The sequence below is a fragment of the Hydra viridissima genome, unplaced genomic scaffold (assembly GCF_058129835.1).
Source record: "Hydra viridissima isolate aposymbiotic clone 2 unplaced genomic scaffold, HvirCarnegie_v1 scaffold_5, whole genome shotgun sequence".
Taxonomy (NCBI): domain Eukaryota; kingdom Metazoa; phylum Cnidaria; class Hydrozoa; order Anthoathecata; family Hydridae; genus Hydra; species Hydra viridissima.
Window position 1 is genome coordinate 11,699,334 of NW_028324304.1, and position 19,809 is coordinate 11,719,142.

Consider the following 19,809-nt stretch of genomic DNA (forward strand, 5'->3'; position numbering starts at 1 on the left):
CTCGGGAATGCTTCGACGGTGGCGAGCAAGTAGGCAGGGTCCAGAGAATCCCAAGCTTTCAGTAGTGATTTTTTTAAACTTTCAATATTTTTATGCGGCTTTTGGCATGCCTTTCCTTCTAGGACGCTCCAGACTGAGAAATCAATCGGGTTAAGATCGGGGCTCGATGGCGGCCATTGAGAAAAGTTGATAAAATCAGGAAAAGTTGCCGCACAAAAATCCTGAACTGTCTTCTTTTTATGGGCTGGAGCTCCATCTTGCATGAACGTCCAAATACGATTTCCAAGTTCTTTTTGAGCCCAAGGAACAATTTATAAGTAAATAAATAAGAAAATACATAAGTGCTTTTATGCTTATATTTTCACAAGATGAAACCGTCTCGTGTGCGGATACTTTGTGGTCACCCTGTAATTCTCATTTAAAACTACACTAGTTATTGCTTCTTCTACTTTATTCGTTATGTTTTTCAAATCAAATTTTGGCCATTCTTTCGAATTGTTGTATAGAAGTGGTGGTCCATTGAACCATAACTTATTATCGAATAAATTTGCTAAGCTTGTGCCTCTGGATACTATGTCAGCTGGGTTATTGTGGGATTCAATATATCTCCAAAACGAAGTGGGAAATGTATCTCTAATTTTTTGAATTCGTTTTTGTAAAAATGGTTGTTTTACTTTATCAACATTATTAATCCAGTGTAAAACTATTGTTGAATCACACCAACAAATTTTTTCTTTGAACTTGATTACTGGGAGTAATTCATTTTTGATAGTTGTCATTGTTTCAGTTAATAATAAAGCTGCCTTTAATTCTAGTTTGGGAAAAGAGGTATTTTTAAATTGGACAATCCTGGACTTAGCAGTTATAAGTGAACACCCCCTGTGATTATCATCAAAGGAACACAATAAGTATATACAACAACCCCAAGCATTATTACTAGCATCGCTGAACCCATGTAATGATAAGTCAACAATATGATTTGGATAATGACTATGGTACCATCTGAGAATGACAATAGGTTTAGATAATTTAACATCGTTGATTATGGTCTGCCACATCACCAACGATTTACCCTCAAGAGGTTTGTCCCAGGGAAGTTTATCAATACAAAGTTTTTGAAAAAATATTTTACATTTTACTATAAATGGATTAATGATGCCCAGTGGGTCAAAAATGCTTGCAATAAATTGAAGAACTCTGCGTTTTGTTGAATCTATGCTGACATTGTGTAGTAAGTTTTTAAAGTTAAATATTATTTCGTCTTCTTTTTTGTTCCATGTCAAACCTAATACTTTAGTTAAGTTAAGAGAGGTAAAGTTTTGTTCATCAACTAAAGTTTCGAGTTCTTTGCTGTTTTACTCAAATTTTCTAAGTGTAAAGCCAGCTTCTTTAAGTCGACTTTGGCATTTTCGATAAAATTCAATAGCTGTGTCAATTGAATCTGCTCCTGAGCTAAGATCATCAACATGTAAAGAATTTATTAATTTATAGACAAATATTGGATCGTCCAGAATGTATTTTTCTGCATGTGTAATAAGAGCAGCGGAAAGAAGAAAGGAATAAGATGTAACACCAAAGAGGACCCTGCATATTCTATATGAAATAACTTGTTCTTTAAATATGTTGTCTTTGTTCAGGGTATCAATATTCTTGAACCATAAAAATCTCACATATTCACGATCTTCAGAAGACAAAGCTATTTGCAAGAATGCCTTTTCAATGTCTGCTACAAAGGCAATTCTTTGAGCGCGAAAGCGTAATAAAATTCCATATAGCGATGTAGTTAATGACGGTCCTTGGCATAGACAGTCATTTAATGAAGGACCTTCGACAGAACTGCTTGCATCGAAAACAATCCTAATTTTACTAGTAACTTTATCATCTCTTAATACTGGTTGGTGTGGTAGATAGTGGACTGTTCCATTAATTCCATTTTCTTCAAGTAATGGTTCTATAACGCCTCGTTGTATTTGGTCTTTAAAAATATTGTTGTACAATTCAAGGAGTGAATCATCTTTACTCAACTTTTTTTGGAGACTTTTAAATTTTTCGTTTAATGTATCTTTTAAATCACTTAAATTTTGATATTGATTCTCATCAGTATTTTCTATAATATCCAAAGATTTTTCAAATAGTTTATTTAAAAGTTTTATGTTAACAGTTCTAATTCTTCGTTTAGCCTGAATGTTAGACATTTTTATGAGAGTAAAACATACAAATATATCTATTTGCAAAACAGTAACTATCGCATATCCCTCCTGATTGGGTAATGAATATTTGACCTCATGACAAGTGTTAAGAATGTTATAACTGACTTAAGTAAATAATCTCAATGAATGCTTATGCAATAATCTAAGTGCTCAATTCAATGACAAACTGGATTAATGTCCACCCAATAATTGCCAAGTAATTTAACTTTAATTACGACAAAATATATAAATATAAAATAGTAAACTTAACTTTCTCTAGTCTTTAAATCTGTTTATATTTCTTGCATCAAAGATTATACAGGCGTTATCTTCAGTTTTCCGTGGGCTCCATTATTTTAGTTATACTTTCGACTAAATCCTTTTTTGTCTTCTTGTACAATAGTAAATAACACGAGGCGTTTTCAACAGAACAATATTTTTTATGTACTTTTACAAGGAAGGTAAAATGAAAGATTTACGGACTTATCCGCTAACAACGTTTTACATATCACAATAAACAAGAAGCATTGTCCGCGCTAGTGAGCGCGACATTCAGCAAAACATATTCGTTTCCGTAAGTTGTGTTTATGTATCTGAACGTCCTCGTGTACAATTTAACGGAGGAAAGAAGAGGAGGGATGGTTGTGAATGTGGAAATAAAGGGTTGAATCCAGTAAGTAACTAGATTTACTGTTTCGATGAGCAATTGGATGATTATGTTTGTCCTGAACGGCATGTCAAGCGTAAAATATCCACCTAACGAAGTGGTGCTGAAAACGTTGCATCCTTGCAAAGAATTGGAGAATAACGATCCGCCGAGAGGGGAAAAGAGCAAGTCGCAAGCAAGGGCAGTGCTGTCCACACCAATTCCTTCAGTGGTTGTTGAATAATTCCCAACGTTAATTTCTCCGTCTGTAAATATTCGAATAAAAACATTTCCAGGAACATTTAATCCTCCTGTAGCGGTTCCATTAAGAGCCAGCCATAACCTTCTCAGAACTCCAGGACCGTCCGAATAAGTGAAAGCGGTAACTGCATCAGGCATCCTCCTGCTATAGTTTGCTGTTTTATCCCCAAGGATGAAAAGCTTGAATTGGGAACAAGTCCTAAAAAGTTGGATTTTTGTGACAAAACGTCTGCGTAACTTTTTGTCGCAGCGTCTTGCGCGTTTGAAGGATCAAGCACATTGATCAATTTATGGGAATTTAAATCCAAGTCCGTGGTGCCCACTGTAGTTCCGCCTGAAGCATGTGTGTCCACATAATTTTTTTGTAGCTGAATCTGAGGCTGAAGTGGGCTCAGCCAGATTGGTCAATTTGTGTGATGTCATGTTAATGTCTGAGTAATTGATGCTCGAATAAGCCACTCGAGTGTCCACGTACCCTTTTGTGGCGGCGTCGTGAGAAGTGGTTGGATCAGAGACGTTTAGCAATTTGTGGGAATTTAAATCCAAGTCCCCAGTGATCGTGCTTGACCCGTCCGTTTTGATGCGCATGCTCGAGCTGACGTCGACGTAATTTTTTGTAGCGGCATCATGAAGATTTGTCGGTTCGTTCAAATTGATCGCTTTAAATCGCTTGAAAATTTAAATCCAAGTCTGCAGCTCCAATCACCGTGCCAGTTCCTCCCGACGAATGCGTGTCCACATAATATTTCACATAAAATACACCAAAGGGTGTTGATGACGTCTTGAAAGCTGTTTCCCTCTTCACATTTTTTCAAGACGTAAAGACACAAGTGACCACAGTAAGACGTGTTTCCAAATTGAACCCTTTCGCTGTTGTAAAAGACGGGACTTTTTAAATAGTTGACGAGCTCGATGAGAGGGGGTTGGGCGTAAGAGTCAAAGCTGAGGTTTTTATCCTCGTCTTTGTACCAGCACAAACAATGAAATCCTTCTGTGCTTGAATCCCCCGTGTTGACAATTCACATTCTTTTTTCATTGCCTTTTTTGGCAATTTGTCTCTGACAAAAACTCCTCTAAAGTTTTTTAATTTCAGTTTTTTTGCTGTCTTTATCAATTGAAAATTAGTCAAAGCCTCGTTTGGCAAAACGGTTCCTTCCACATTGGTTTTTTTTGTTACTCATTTTTTACTTTGTTAAATTTTTAAAAATTCGTTTGTGGATCTGTGTCTTCTGGACCGAAAAACTTCCAGTAGTTGATCAAGTTAAATCTGTTTTTGTAATGACCATAAGCCAACGTGTGAAATCCATCTTCCAAAATGATTCTTTTGTCGTCGGCGGCGCTGAGAGAGACTTTGTTAATTTCTTCCGTGTAAATTTCGTGTAAATGGGATCTGATCACGTTCATTTTACTTACCTTTTCTTTTTTAGTTTCGAGACAGTCTTTGTAATCGTCGTGGGTGATGTGTTTTTGGACGACATTTCTTTTGACTCCTTTGCATTTTTTGTGTTCTTTTTCATGGATCTTTTAAGAGTATAATTTCGATCGAAGCCCTATAAATTCTTCAATTTGCTTTCCTCCTGTTTCCTCTTTGAACATTCAAATGACTTTTTTATTTGCGCCAACCTTAAACCCAGCGCTTTGAATGGCGGGATGGTTTTTATCGAAATCGCTCGTGTTAAATTTGCTTTCCACATCCTCAGCAATGTCTTTGTAAAAATCGTCCGTTTTTATTTCATAAATCAATGAGTCAGTGTCTGTCATCAACAATTTTGTCCGATCTGAATACATTTTTTGATGTAATTGTAATGGAATTCGAACATTGGAATTTTGCTTATGTCTAAGATGCACATTCCTGAATAAATGGGTTTGTTCTGGACTAACTTTGTTCTTTTTATATGCACTGCAATCAAGTTTTCATCGAAAATCGTGTCGGACGTAATTTGGTTCGGACGACAATTTAGTGGCTTCTTTCCTTTTTGTAACCAGTCTCACGTCCACTCGCTTTTCAATAATTTCCATGGTTTTTTCAAACACCGAATTGTTCATCAACTTGAAAAAATCCTTCTCAAAGTCGTTTGTGGCTTTTGTTCTTAAATTGGTGTTGAGGTCGATGTATTCTTTCATCCAAGGGCTTTCTTCAAATTTAATGCCTTGATGTATTTTTGTAATGACCAGCCCCAATCGCTCATACAGTTTAAGGTTTACGTGATGGATGAAGTAATTCTTTTTGTTGTTTAAAATTGGAACGAGTTTTTCCACTTTTTCAATGGTCATTCCTTCCGGAGGCAAAGGGTAATCGTTGTGTTCGTCGTGAAGAATTTCTGGATAATCCAAATCGACTTCCAGAATGCAAGGCATTGATTTCCAATTTAAAAGTTCGTCTTCAGTCATCCATTCAAAACCATGATTGGGAAGAGGTTTGCTCATGGCCAATCCGTATAAGTTGTTGGCGTTCAAGTATTTAATGAATGTGCATTCTTTATTAGGGTCGTAGGAATTGCCCATGTATTTATTATTTGCAATTTCAAGTCGGTTTGAAATCATGCTGACTCCTCCGCGGATTCCTTTTTAAACCATGAGCAATATGTCAGGGTCGCTCAAAAGCTCCAATTCCACTTTTGTTAATTTTAGAAGGGCGTCCCAAGACAGTCCGGGAGAGGTGTAATACCAAGCAGGGTAAAGTTTGTAATTTTTTTAACAAACGTCCCTAAAGTTTTCAAAGACATCTGCTAGCATTAGCACGTCAGATACGTTGCACAGGTCGTGGTAGTCTCTGAACGTTTTATATCCAAGTTCAGTCCAAACCGTTTGAGCATGTGCATAGTCTTCGTCGATTATTTTATCATCGTTTAGTTTGGAGAAAAACGCTTCTATTGGAGGCAGTTTTGTTTCAGAAAACAATTCAATCGAATCCATCCAATCATAAGGGTAAACTCCTTTTCTTCGTAATAAATCAAACTGCTTTCCAGAGTAATATTCAGCAACGTTTTTGTATTGATCATTGGTTAGATTTTTAGCTAAACTGTCTAAACTGGAAGACATGAATTTGAAGCTGTCGACGAATCTGAGCTTTCTTTTAACTTCAGCTACCTTTCCTTCTTTATTAGTAAATTCTCCCACTTTGATTTCTTTGGTGAAGCTTATGTATTTTTCCTTGTTGTTAGGTATGCAGCTTAATTTTCCACCGGACAATTTCTTGATGAACAAGTGGCTGTCATAACCTGACAAATTGTGAAACACGACAGGGATGAATTTTGGAATTTGATATTTTGCGTTGCAAGTTTTGTGTGCAGCTCCTCGGTACTTTCCAGTTATATGACAGTGGTTGCGCAGTTTGTCATCTTCGAGATCTTCTTCGCAAATGTGACACATGGTTGCAGAATTGAAATTCTTTTTATCCTCTTTGGTCATGATTATCTTTTTTGGAAATTTTGTCATTTCACAAATTTCCTTGATGTCTTTTTCGAGCATCTCCACAAATATTTGGGCAACGTCGTCCGTTTCGCTCGTCGCGGTAAACGTCACTGGATTTTTTTCATAAACGGTATCGTCAAAGCATTTGATGAAATTGCAGAACGAACTCGGAGTGTGTTTTTGGTACTGTTTTGTGTAAGACTGTTTTGGGTCGGGGACGCAAGTGTTCATTGGCTTGATGAAACTTTCAAAGTCAGCATACACCACAAACGGAACTCTAAAAGTCCTGTTTTTATTGGCAAACTGAATTTTTGTACCTTTTTCGGAAAGTTCGATTCTTACCGAGCTGTTCTCTTTACAATCAGTTGAGTGCTTCTTCATGGTCATAACATTGCAAACAATTTCTGCAAAAATATTTCTTTCCTTGATGCGTAGATGCTGAAGAGGAGGCAAATCGGCTGAAGATTTTAATGAGGCAATAATGGTTGTTGTCTTCGTTTGAAATGAGCAGCAAATCTATTTCATGCTTTCTGTTTAAATATTTGGATATTCGTAAAGGGTATTGTTTTTCGTTTTCGAATCCAAAAACGTTAACGGCGATGTCTGTATTGTTTTTCTCAAACTTTCCAATTTGATCGAGTTTGACTGGTAATTCAATCCCTTCCCAATTCAATTCTTTCGATTTTTCAATCAAGTCTTTGTTAATTCTTTCAGCGTGTTCCTCTTTCATGTTTAAAGCCCTGGTTACTTACCAATTGAAACATTTGTTGTCATCGTTGCCCATGTTGATGATTGCTTTTTTGCTCGACAAAGAATAATCTAGAGGAATGAATGACCACGTACTGAGTGGAGTGTAATCAATCAAGTTGATGTCCATCTTCAAGATGTTAGACACTCTGAAATTCGAGCCCATTTTGTTGTATTTACCAATGTTTTCAAGGATTTCATCTTCCGCTGTGTCGTAAAATTCTCCCAAATCCGTCGACTCCAAAATAATTCCAGATTTTGACGAAAAAGGGACAGTTCGAGACACTTCATCTCCAGTCATAATGCTCACACTCATCATCTCGCAAATTAAAACAATGTACGCTTTCTTATTTTTTTTTTCACTACGGACTTTCATCGCACCGTTTTTAGCCGATTCTAAAAAGGCAGAAGCATCATCATGATTTCCTTCGACTTGATGCGAAAACTGTGTGGCAACATATCTCAAAGCGTGATTGGTCAATTAAAAATGAATGCGGGGTCTGATATGATGCGGAGCAGGAACCGGTTTTTGTACAATCTGACGCGGAGCTGGAACCGGTCTGTTAAATACGATCGACTATATTTTTTTTTCAACTCCGCCTCTGGAACGTACGGATCAATTGATTCAAGAACACTGTTAAAAATTTCAACAACAGCATTTCTTGCAGCAGTCACAGTAGTTGAATCAGGTGTTTTTAAGTGAGCTTGTCTTGGAGCAAAAGAAGGCTTTAACATGTTAGACCTTACAACAGGTCTTGGTGGAATAATGGATGGTTTTGGAGCATTGGTAGGTTTAGTATCAGGTCCAACAACAAACCTTACAAAAGACCTTTGTGTAGGTTTTGCAGGAGCCAGTCTAACGACTGTAGGTCTTGCATCAGTCTTTTGACGAGGTGCAAGAACCGGTCTTTGAACAATCGGTCTTGGTGCAGGAACCGGTCTTTGTACAATCTGACGCGGAGCAGGAACCGGTCTTTGTACAATCTGACGCGGAGCAGTAACTTGTCTTTGAACAATCGGTCTTGGTGCAGTAACCGATTTTTTAATATCCCATGAAAGTATGCTCCTTTGAGATGATGCTGCGTTTAATTTTTTCACGAGATCATCCTTTTGCATCGTTGAATAATTTTTTATTTTTTGAACTTTGGCGATCTCTCGCAATTTCTTTAACGTTTCGTTTTCCATTTTTATTATGCCAAGAAAATTATTTAACTCAAATTCATTTTTTTTCATTTTATTATATCAAGAAATATTTTTAACTTTTTTTTTTATGTTAAAAATATTTTTGGACTTAGTCGTTTTTTAAATACTTTCGGAAAATTGAAAAAAATTTTAAGCAGCAAGAGCGCAAGTTCTCGTTTCATCATATTTAAAAATTTTAAGAAATGTTTCATCCAATTCGTATTTTTCTTCATAAACTACATATGCAGAACCAAATTCATTAAATTTGATTTTAACGAACCTCCCCTCTTCATGCCAAAATGTCTTAATTTCAGATTCAGACGAATGAATTTCTTCGCCTTATTTATTAAATATATGCGCATAACCCGATTTATAATCAAATTCAACAATATATCCCATTTTTATTATGTCAAGAAATTTATTTGACTCAAAATCTTTTTTTTTTGACTTTGTCGTTTTACGGTTTTCTAGTTTTTCAGAATTTAAAATTTCAATCTTTATTCCATCGTCCACTTTTCCATCTTGACGCTCAAAACATCTCCATCCGTGCCCCGTTTTTTTCATCGCTTTGTAAATAGATTCGTATTCAACAACCTCCCCAGTTTCAATGTTGGTTGTTTTCACAGTCACAGGTTTTTTTCGAATTAAACCAAGTCTCTCATACTTTGTGTCGAACGGTTTTACTATTTCCGTTTTCACTTATTTTTTTGGTCGACCTACAGGCCTGTCTTCTTTTGTACCTTCCAAAAGCAAGTCTTTGCTGATCAGATTGTTCTCAACCGCAATTATCATCAAAGTCAACAAATTGTTTGAGGTTTTTGTGACTCCATTTTCCCTCAGCAATTTTTTCAGATAATTTTTTGTGAATCTCATGTTTTTATTTTAAAAAAGAAAAAAATTTTGTTTAATTCATTTTTTTGCCAAGATTTATTCATGTGGATTCTTTAAGAATCTAATAAACAGCATTCATGTTGGTTCCGTCTGAAACAAATTTAATTATTTTGTCGGAAATGATCACTGCGAATATAACGGTGCTATCTGGCGTTGCTGTTCGAAATTTAAGTTTCACAACCAATTCGGCCGTTTCAGAAACAACTCTTTCTTTTTGCTTGCTGATATCGACAAAGAAGAATGGAAACAAATTTTTATATTCAAACAGAGACAAACCAGATTGACAAACAAGTTCGTTTGTGCCGTGATATTTTTCATCAAAAGAGAACTCGTCAGAATGAGCCATGACAATTTTCTTTTCTCCAAAATTCAAGTCGTAATTGTAATTTGGATACTTTATCCCATTGACGGTCACGTAAAAATTGTTGACATCGCAATGATCGAATACGGCTGGATTTGCAGTTTGACTGGAAGGTCTGTTTGTCTGAAGTCCGAATATGATATATCTAGGAACGCTTTTGTCTGTGATGCTTCCGAGAATCCAGGTAAATTCTGTAAGACCAGCTGGAATAGCTTGCCTTTCTATTTTTTTTGCCTTACATGCCACTGGAACAGAAATTTTCTTCGTCATGAAATCCATAAATTTGGCTTTCTTCAAAATATCTAAGTCGATTCTCGGCATAAAAAGTCTGAATTTTTTAATGTCGATCATTCCAGCAGCAACAGTTCCAGCTCTATAAATGGCGTCGTCATATTCTTTCTTTGTAAAGGTGATGGTGTGTCTGAACCCATAAACAACTTTGTCATAAGTTTCACAAAAACCAAAAATGTGTTTTAAAGGTATCCTGAACGAAAAAGCTCCAATGGATGTGGTGTCGTTTAACAAGTTGTCTCGTTTGACGTTGAATCCTGGATTTCCAGTTGCATTTGAAGTGTCTTTGTACCACATTTGCTTCAAACCATCTGCAAGCTGAAAACCATAAGGGTATTTTAACAATCCAAGCATGGTTGTTCCTTGACCTGGATACATGACTCTTTCCACTTGTTGTCCTGATAAGTTATAAGTTACGTCGCTGAACAAATACATTATGGCGTTGTTCACCAAGGCAATGTTGTCTGTTGTTGTGTAAGCAGTTCTGTCAGCTTTTTTCAGAACTCCTTCGACGAGGATGTAAGCCTCTGATGGAAGTGTCTGCACAGACTGACAATCAATCTCAAAAGTGATCTATCCTGAAGCATTTAAATCGTGATTTGTTGGAAGGTACTCGAAATAATCAATTTTTTCAATGTCAGTGTCATACTATGGCATTTTATCAACTCTTAATCTGTCGGTGTTTATCATTTTTTAAATACGGAAAAAAATTTAATATCATTTTGATAAGTGAAAAATTCACGCAATCAAAAGTCCACTCCCCATTTTGACTAGATCTTGAATTCTGGCTGCATTCTTTTTCGTCATTTTCCTTTTTCCTTGAATGGACGAACCAAACATTTTGTTATGCAGCTCTTCCATCGGATTAATAGGCACATACTGATCTATCTTTGCCTCTTCGTTCGCAATTGTGTTGACTGATTGGTTTGGATTCACCGTCCCTGTCTTGGCGTAAACTTTTTTAATCGCTTTCTTGCCTTTGTCGATGGCGACGTCTTTGGCTGTCAATATCGCGGAAGAGGCCAATTCTTTTCCGGCAGACTTGGCTGCTGTGATCGCTTCTCTTCCAATTTCGCTTGCTGCCGCCTTTCTCAATAAATGAAGAGACGATCTCAACGCGTTTGAAGCTGCCATTCTCCTCAAAAAATTCTTAGCCGACGACGTCCTTTTTTACATATCTTCTTTTGTTAACAATGACCATTTTTTAAAATGAGAAAATTTTTTTAAATCATTCATTGTGCTTTTACGACTCGATGTATTTTTGAATCGACTTGTATTCTTCATTATTAATTTCCCCTTGTCTCAACAACTTATCACAAATTGCTACAGCCTCGTTTCTCGATGCGACATTTCCAGCATGACCTGCGGCGATGCTCAAGTTAAGTCTTTGCACAAGCGCATTCGGATCGCATGGAAGTATGATCACTCGGTGAACTTTTTTTCCCCTCGTTTTAATTTTATTTCTATCCCAAATGGGTGCAATGATTCTAACATAATTTTCACTTCTCAAAGCTTTTGGTCTGTTCGGATTTACATCAGATTCAATCGCATGAGTGCTAATAATAATTTTTTCATAATTTTCTAAGTCCTCTTTTGTGTAAATGTTTTTATCAGGTTTGGATCTTGAAATAAGCTCCCAAAGGCCTTTTGTTCCCGTATACTTTTCTCCACCAACAATGATGTGTTTTCATTGATGTTAATTGGTTCTTTTCCAATTACATTTTTCAATCTTTTGCGTGAATTCCAAACACTCTATCTGAAGAAAATCTGTTGGATGCGTAATCGGACAAATAGTACATAGCAATATTTCCGACATTCATTTTTTCAGGAGGCTTTTCAGTAGTTTCTAAACTTTTAAAAGTCGTCTCACTTTTTATATAAGTCAAAGCCAGTGGATTGTTGTCAACTGCTCTGTAAGCAATGCTCTTCAGCTCGTTTTTCACCTTTTCATTGCTCTCGATCAGAGGCTTGAAAAACTTGTTCAAATTAGTCTGATAATTTGTATCTGAAATGTTGTTGTTGATGCTGTTATTGTAAAGCTTTTCTCTGTTAGCCATATAATTTTTAACAATCTCGTCCCTCTTTTTCGGGTCTTGTATTTTAAAAAAAGACATTTTTAAAATACGTAGAAAAAAATCTTAAACTAAAACACGAACGAGTTTGCGTTTGTGTTTATTTTCCCTTTTTAAACATGTTGTTAAACGCTTGAATGGCGTCTTCTCTTCCTTTTTGGATCAACAACTCTTTGGTCAATTCGTCAATGCTGTTTTTGGTCTTTGTTCGTATCTCCTCTGTCATTGTCTTAAATTTTCGAAGCTCGCTAAGAATTAATTTGTACTCTGAATCGCTCACAAAGCCATCCATGAGCGCTTCTGAAATGTGGTTGCTGATGGTGTTCAATTTGGACTCTCCAAGAACTTTTAATTTCTCGTGCTTTTCAGCCTTCAGCATCAGTTTTTTGTTCTGTTGATTTCCGAAAATAGATAAAACCCCCATTCCAATAGCAACACCCTCGCACGCAATCGATGCTGGAGCGGCTACGATGGTTGACAAAAGTGCAGTTCCTGTAATCCCCAAAGCAATGCACACCGTTTGTAATCCATCATCTGTAAAACGAATAATCTTTTCAGCTCGATGGTACTTTTTGCTAAGAGCCATTCTCTTCGTCTTTTCATCCTCCATTTCTTTTTGGATCTCACTTATTTTTTGAAGTCGATAAATGTGACCTTCATCTGACGGTGCTGTTGGAAGAGTCGGATAAATTTTATCTGTGTTTTTTAATATTTCCATCTTTTTAACAAATTCATATCTTTTTTAATTCAAATTGATGTAATTTCTTTTACAAAGCTTCTCTCCTTTTTTGATGGTGACTTCCTGGTTGCTGTAATTGTGTATGGTCATAACAATGTCATCCACAGACTCTGAAAGAATAACATCATATTTGTAATAATTCAATTGATCACTGATTTGGTTCATTAAAGTGACGACAGCAATTCCCTTTCCCAAATTCAGTCCGACTGAAAACGATATCTGCTTGTGAGCTAAAGGAAGAAATTTAATGTCTTATTGAGCAAAAATCTCATGCTGTTTGTTAACGTTGAAATAGGTGGGATGGCTCAATTTTTTAGTGACCACAATAATGTTTTTTGGATTTTTTCGTTTCAATTCTTTGATTCTTTCCTCCAAATGACCCAAATGCAAATCCAAACTGTGGACTTCTGCTGAGGCGCTGTTTTTAAACAACTTGTGAGGGGCGTGCATTTTTTTATATGAAAGGAAAAATTTTTAAATCATTTTATTTTCATGAATTTTATGTGAATTTACAACTCAGAATTTCTCAAAACTTCTCCCAAATCCAAATCGTTACACATGATGCTTTGAAAAGAAGGTGCAATTTTTGTGATGACCACTTCTGAAATCTTAAACTGAATGGACTCGATCTTCGCTCCGATAAAAACACCTTCAATTTTTAAAGAAGCGATGGCGAAACACTTTTGTCGAATATATTCCAAAGGATTTGCTTTCACGATCTTTTGACCACTTTTTGCAAAACAAAGAAGTGATGTTCTTTTCTCTTGTGAACAACTTTCCGAAAAAAATGGGAGCTGCGTTTGGATTTTCAGATCTGCTTTTAAAAAAGGACAAATCTTCTGTCATGATTTTTTTTGCTCTTCCTCCTTTTCTCTAAGCTGGCATCATTTCATTTACTTGCTCGCGAAGAAATTTTGATATTTTTTCAGTCACCTCGATGAACTTTCTTTCTTCTTCGTTCATTCCATTTTTTTCGTTAAAACCAAGAAAGGACATGGAATAACCATTCAGTTCTTTCGTTTGAAAATTGCAACTTTCAAACACACCCAGAGAAAACAAAACTGGAGTTCTCAAAATGACAGAACCTTTTCCAGACGGGTAATCATAAAACAGCGGAATCTTTTGGTACTGAACTGGCTTGGTTGCTGAATAAATTTCTCCAACTGATAATTTGCTCTCATCAAAATTTTCAATCGTAACAAAATTCATTTTTTTATAAAGAAAAGAAAATTATTTTTATCATTTTTTAAAACGTATCAATTCTTTATGGTCCACCCAGGAGTTGAACGAGTCTGGATATCCTTGCCATTTGACCAATTATTTGCTCTTTGTTTTGCGAATTTTTTTTTTCAATTCTAAATATCTCTTGCTGTGTCTTTTGCATTTCCTGTTCGTAAAAAGTGCCTTGAATTTCTTCACCGTTGGCGTCGGTGACTTGGTACGTGGGCGGATCAGTGTACTGACTTTTTGACACTGTGAAAACCTCCTCCGTCCATCTCGGCGTGTACCCTTTTTCAAAATTAGACTTCTTTTTTTTGATCCTCACATTGTCACCCATGGAAAATTTTGGTTCTTGTCTTTCTGTTTGCACCTTTCCATTCAGATTCATCCAAACCTTATTTTTATTCTTTTCATCGCTGGCTTCAACTGGAGTCATTTTTATGGAAGAGTGTTTTGCGTTGTTGTAATTTCTCACCATTTCATCTAAAACATCAATGTATTTATTGGTTTTGTTGGCTGAAAAGCATTTAAACATTTTCTCTTTTATCGTTCTGCTCCATCGCTCGACGACACAACTTTTTTCTTCGTTTTCAGTGGAATACAATTGCATGCCCAACGCTTTCACATGCTTGTTATAAAATTCTTTTCCTTTGTCCACCCATATTTTAGATCACCTTCTTTCTTCAAAGACTTTACTCAACGCTTCAGCCACGTCAAGACCTGTTTTGCTTTTTAAAGGAACAATCCACCCATACTTTGAAAAAACATCAATCACCATGAGCAAATATTTTACGCCGTTGTTGAATTTTGAAAATGATTGCATGTCGACCAAATCTACAGCCCATATTTCATCAACGTCATTCACAAACATTTTTCTTCTTTTGAAATGATGAATCACTGGTTTGTGAAGTTCCTCTGCAAGCTGATCCGTCCATTTCAGGTTCTTCGTTGAATTTTGTTTTTTTTAGATCCTTCGGATCCATGAAAATTTTTTGAATTTTTACCAACACCCAGTCAGAATTTGGCTTCGGCTTTAATGATGGGAGTGATGAGTTTTCTTTTGTTAATTTCTTTTTGAGTGGAGTTTGGAATGGAATTCATTTTTTCAAGCATCATTTGATCTGCCATACTTCTGTTTTGTATGTCGTTAAAATATTTATAAGCTAAATCGTGATGGTATGCTGCATTATCCACTCTGTCCAATTGTTTGCTCCACTCCTGATACATGTCGGTTGAAGTGAGCCTTTTGTCCAAGTTTGTGCCAGGCCCTGCAAAATTCATGCCCGGAAAGTGCATTTCTCTTGGGAATTTCGCCCAAGGTAGTTTGATTTTGCTTGACAGTTTGTTAAGAGATTCAACCAAGTCTCCCCCTTTTTGAAATGATTCATACGAAGGAGCAAACTTGCTTTTTGTCGTTCCGCAAATGACACAAGTTCCTTTGATCATATTTCTGTTGTTTTTTGAGACTTCGTTTCTCAAATGGATCGTCTCTGTTTTCCTTTTACATTTCACGCAATACATTTTTTAGTTTAAAAAAAAAATTTTTAATAAAAATGGAAGTTACTGATTTGTCATGGAATATTGGAAAGACCAAAAGAAACAAAAACAAACTTCTACCGAGAAGCATTCGAGGAATCATCGTTGGAAAGTCAGGTGTGGAAAAACAACTTTGCTTCTGAATTTGCTGTTAAGACCTTGGTGGTTGGATTACAACCACTTACAAGTTTTTGGAAAATCTCTTTTCCAGCCCGAGTACAAAATACTGAAAAGTTCGTTCGAGAGGAATTTACCAAAAGAGGTTATTCTCGATTTGTTCAAGGTACAAAGTGAAATCGAAAATTTGAATTTAAACCCTGAATGCGTTATTAATGACCTTTCAAAAAATTATATCGACAAAGAGAATATGGAGTGCCAGTTTTTCGAAACAGCTGACAACGTTCCTGAACCTGAAGATCTCGATTCAACCAAAAACAGTTTGATGATCTTTGACGATTTGCAATTGACCAAACAAAACAAGTGCGAAAAATATTACATTCGAGGAAGACATTCCAACGTGGACTGCTTTTACCTTAAAATTATTTCATGCACCCAAGACAAACCATTAGAGTAAACACCAATTTTATTTGTCTGTTTCCTCAAGATTCAAAAAATGTAGACCACATTTATCGAGACCACGTTTCGAGCGACATGGGAAAAGAAGAGCTTAAAAAGTTTTACAGACATTGTTGGTCTGAGCCTCACGGATTTGCGGTGATTGATTTGTCATCAAAAAAGTACGATGGAAAATATCGAAGCGGATTTAATAATTTTTATTTTCCAAACTCGTGAAAAAAAATTTTTTTAAGGAGCCAATCGAGTTGGATTCAAATAAAAGATATGACATGGCAATGGCTGAGTTTGTAAGTTACAACAACGTTGATTCAAAAACGATCATATTGACGAACGACATTATCGGATCGTCTTATTCGAACGGAAAAAGCACAAAAATCATTTATTCTTTTTATCCAGATGTCGCTCCAGGACACAAATTTATTGGAACCCCTCGTCACTTGATATATTTACCATTAATGGTGAGCAAAATTTCAAAAATGGAGATTGTGGATGAAAATGATGATTTGATCGACTTTAAAGGAGAAGAGATTGTTGTGAGATTTCATATCAGAGAATCTATTTAAAAAAATTGCGCATATTAAAAATGTCAGGAATAATTATAGACGTGGATGGAAATTGCAACGTAATGATAACGGATTTTTTGGAAAAAATCGTTTTTGAAAAAGGAAAAGTTACGAAATGGTTTTTCTCGGTCTAGAAACGTACAACAGCTTTCCAAATATCACCAGCAAAAACAATTCTTTCAGGTACAGCATGAACAACGGGGGCAATTGGGAAAACATTGCCATTCCAAAAGGGAGTTACGACATCATCGACATTACTTACAAAAGTCCGTCTCAAACATGATAAAAAGTTACGCGTCACAAAGTGCAAGTTACGTCACTATAAATAAAATCAGCTACTCCCCTGAAAACATCAAAATCGGATCCAATTCCAACACTTTAAAATCAACCATTAAACTTGGTTTGAATTATTTGATGGACTTGAACGTGGAAAATAGCATCGCGTCAGTTTTGGGATTCACAAAAAGACAGTTGGCTTCCAATTCTGAATACGAGTCCGATGTCATTATCAGAATTTCATGCGTCAACACGATCAGAATCGTCAACAACGTCATAGGGTACATTAATGGCTCCCAATTAAATTGCATTTACTCCTTTTATCCCGGTGTAGGTCCAGGTTTTAAAATCATCGAGAGACCTCCCCATTTGGTTTATCTCCCTGTCAAAGTACCCGAAATTTTCACGATGATCACTCGCATCATCAATCAAAAGGGAAACTTAATCGACTTTCGAGGGGAAGACATCACGATACGATATCACATTCAAGAAGTGAAATAAATATTTTTCAAACGTTAAAAAAAAGAGCAGATATATCAGTTTCAAAGTAAATGTGTCTCAGGGACAGACCGAAAAAATAAAAAAAATCAATGATGGAAGGCAAGCCAGTAAGCATCAGGATTTCAAAAGAAGATTTTAACGGAAACGATGTTTTGCTTGTGACGGAAAGACAACATCAAAAAATTGTGGACGCTCTCCGTCGAGGAGTAGGAGTGACCATTAAAATGAGTAAAACTCAGTTAGAGTACAACTCAAAAGTGAAAGGATGATTTATTGGAGCTCTTTTGCCTTTATTGGGAATGCTTGCCGCGCGAGCCGCTCCAGTACTTGCCACTGATCTGTTGGGAGGAGCTGCCTCTTCGATTGGGTCCACTGTGATCGACAAAATTTCAGGAAAAGGCGTCGTTTACGTCAAAAGAAATGGAAAAGGAATGAAAATGAAAACTCTGAGAGGAGATGGACTTTTTTTAACACCGTGGATAAAAGGAATCTCAGTAAGAGATGGACTTTACGTCAAAAGCGGAAAAGGATTTGAATCTATCGGCTCCGGATTACTTCTCGGACCAAACTCCCCATTCTCAAGCATCCCATTTTTAAATTTAATTTTGTGAAAATTTTGCAGAAGCAGACTCCATGCCAAGCGTCGCAGCTGAAAGAAGACTCGCATCTTATCACGCAATTAAAAATTTTTTTTTGGAAACAAAAATCACAAAATTTTTAATTCAAAACATTTTTTGCAAACAGAAAATAATTCGCAAAAGTCGCCAAGAAAATTGTTTAACTCAAAAATAGTTTTTGTCCTAGAACTCGCCAAGAAGAACTCGACAAGAAAATGTCCCAAAACTCCCAAATGATAGTAGTTAAATCCTATTAAAAGAAAAAAGTTCCTCGTTGTGAAGAAAAGCAAGAAAATGTCGCAATTCGACGTTCAAAGTAAAAAAATCTTGTTTGATTATTGACGATGGAACTTATTGTGCTGCATATTTCTGATATCTTCCAGGGCACCATTATTATTCAGCAATTAATTGCAAGAAACTGAATTCCAATTGTAAATGGATTGGAATGCAAAAATTCGCTAAAAAATTTTTAGCTTGGCAAGCAATTTGTGAATGTGGTGAAAGAAGCTCTTGTTTTGTGACTATGGGAACAATTAACACCAAAATATACATAAATGAAAGCCTCAAGAAACGTCTTTTGCCATTTTTAAGAACACGCAGGTATTTATTTCGGCCCGATTTAGCATCATGTCGGCCCGATTTAGCATCATGTCGGTCCGATTTTTTCGATTTAGCATCATGTCAGCCCAATTATTTCGGCCCGATTTAGCATCATGTCACTACTCTGGGACAACTTTAAACTGGCTTAGACAATCCACCAAATAGTCCCGAACTAAGTCTTATCGAAAGATATTGGACTCTTGTCAAAAGAAAACTAAGGTTCAATGTAAAAGAAGCCAAAAACATTAAAGACTTCAAAAACAAATGGATTAGAGCTTCCAAGAAAGTCCAATTGCAGACTGTGCAAAAGATGATGTCGAGTGGAAAACGCAAGGTGCGTTCGTTCTCACCTACAAAACTTAAGTAACTTTTAAGTGAAATTTAATAATATTGATTTATGTACTTTTAAAATATATATAACATTCAATATCGAAATACAGTAGTTAAATAAATATCTTTTATAACGTCTGCGCAGATTTTTTCTGGTACATATCTTATATCGAAATATTTACGATTTGTCCTCAAAATAAATCAATCATATATTTTGTCAAGTTTATGCCAAATACCAGGAAAGACAGGTGACAGTTGCGAGTGTATATATATAATCTTCACAAAATATTCAGTTTTATTAGTTTTAAATATAAAAACGCTTCAAAAATGCATTTTTTCAACGCTGCCCTCCTCTCTCTTATATATATATATGTGTGTATATATATGTATATATATATATATATATATATATATATATATATATATATATATATATATATATATATATATATATATATACATATATATATATATATATAAATATATATATACTCTCTGTAGCATAATAAAATGATTGGAAGCATTATTAATCTCCTCTCTCTTATATATATATATATATATATATTCTCTGTAGCATAATAAAATGATTGGAAGCATTTTAAATCCAAATAATTTTTATAATTTGCTTTTTGTAAATTGCAATTTTAAAATCAAAATGTTTATACATCTTTAAATATATACAATTACATAAAGTAGAAATTTTGTGTCACAATAAAAGAACACTGAAGTAATTAATATTTATCCTTTCATCTCATTAAGTTCATAACATTTCAGCTTTGTCAGTCCAATCAAAGAT

The 19,809-nt window shown here is 35.6% G+C and overlaps 2 protein-coding genes across 2 annotated transcripts; both read right to left on the minus strand.

Moving 5' to 3' along the window:
- Nucleotides 1-353: 353 nt before the first annotated feature.
- On the minus strand, nt 354-1,058 carry LOC149888701 (uncharacterized). Its single transcript, XM_090089109.1, has one exon. It carries the CDS (start codon nt 1,056-1,058, stop codon nt 354-356), a length of 705 nt encoding a protein of 234 aa, XP_089945235.1.
- Nucleotides 1,059-9,391: 8,333 nt separating this feature from the next.
- On the minus strand, nt 9,392-10,417 carry LOC149888702 (uncharacterized). Its single transcript, XM_090089110.1, has 3 exons — nt 10,215-10,417; nt 9,779-10,112; nt 9,392-9,685 (listed from the first exon to the last, which is right to left on the minus strand). Exons 1-3 carry the CDS (start codon nt 10,415-10,417, stop codon nt 9,392-9,394), a joined length of 831 nt encoding a protein of 276 aa, XP_089945236.1.
- Nucleotides 10,418-19,809: the final 9,392 nt, after the last annotated feature.

Bases quoted from the DNA above. Each gene is read 5' to 3' on its own strand.
- LOC149888702 (XM_090089110.1), bottom strand. From the start codon at position 10,417: ATGTATTTGTTCAGCGACGTAACTTATAACTTATCAGGACAACAAGTG. The intron at 10,113-10,214 runs GTTAAACGACAC...TTATGGGTTCAG, and splicing joins AACGTCAAACGAGACAACTT to ACACACCATCACCTTTACAA. The intron at 9,686-9,778 runs GTATTCGATCAT...TTTGGAGAAAAG, and splicing joins GTCAAACTGCAAATCCAGCC to AAAATTGTCATGGCTCATTC.
- LOC149888701 (XM_090089109.1), bottom strand. From the start codon at position 1,058: ATGTGGCAGACCATAATCAACGATGTTAAATTATCTAAACCTATTGTC.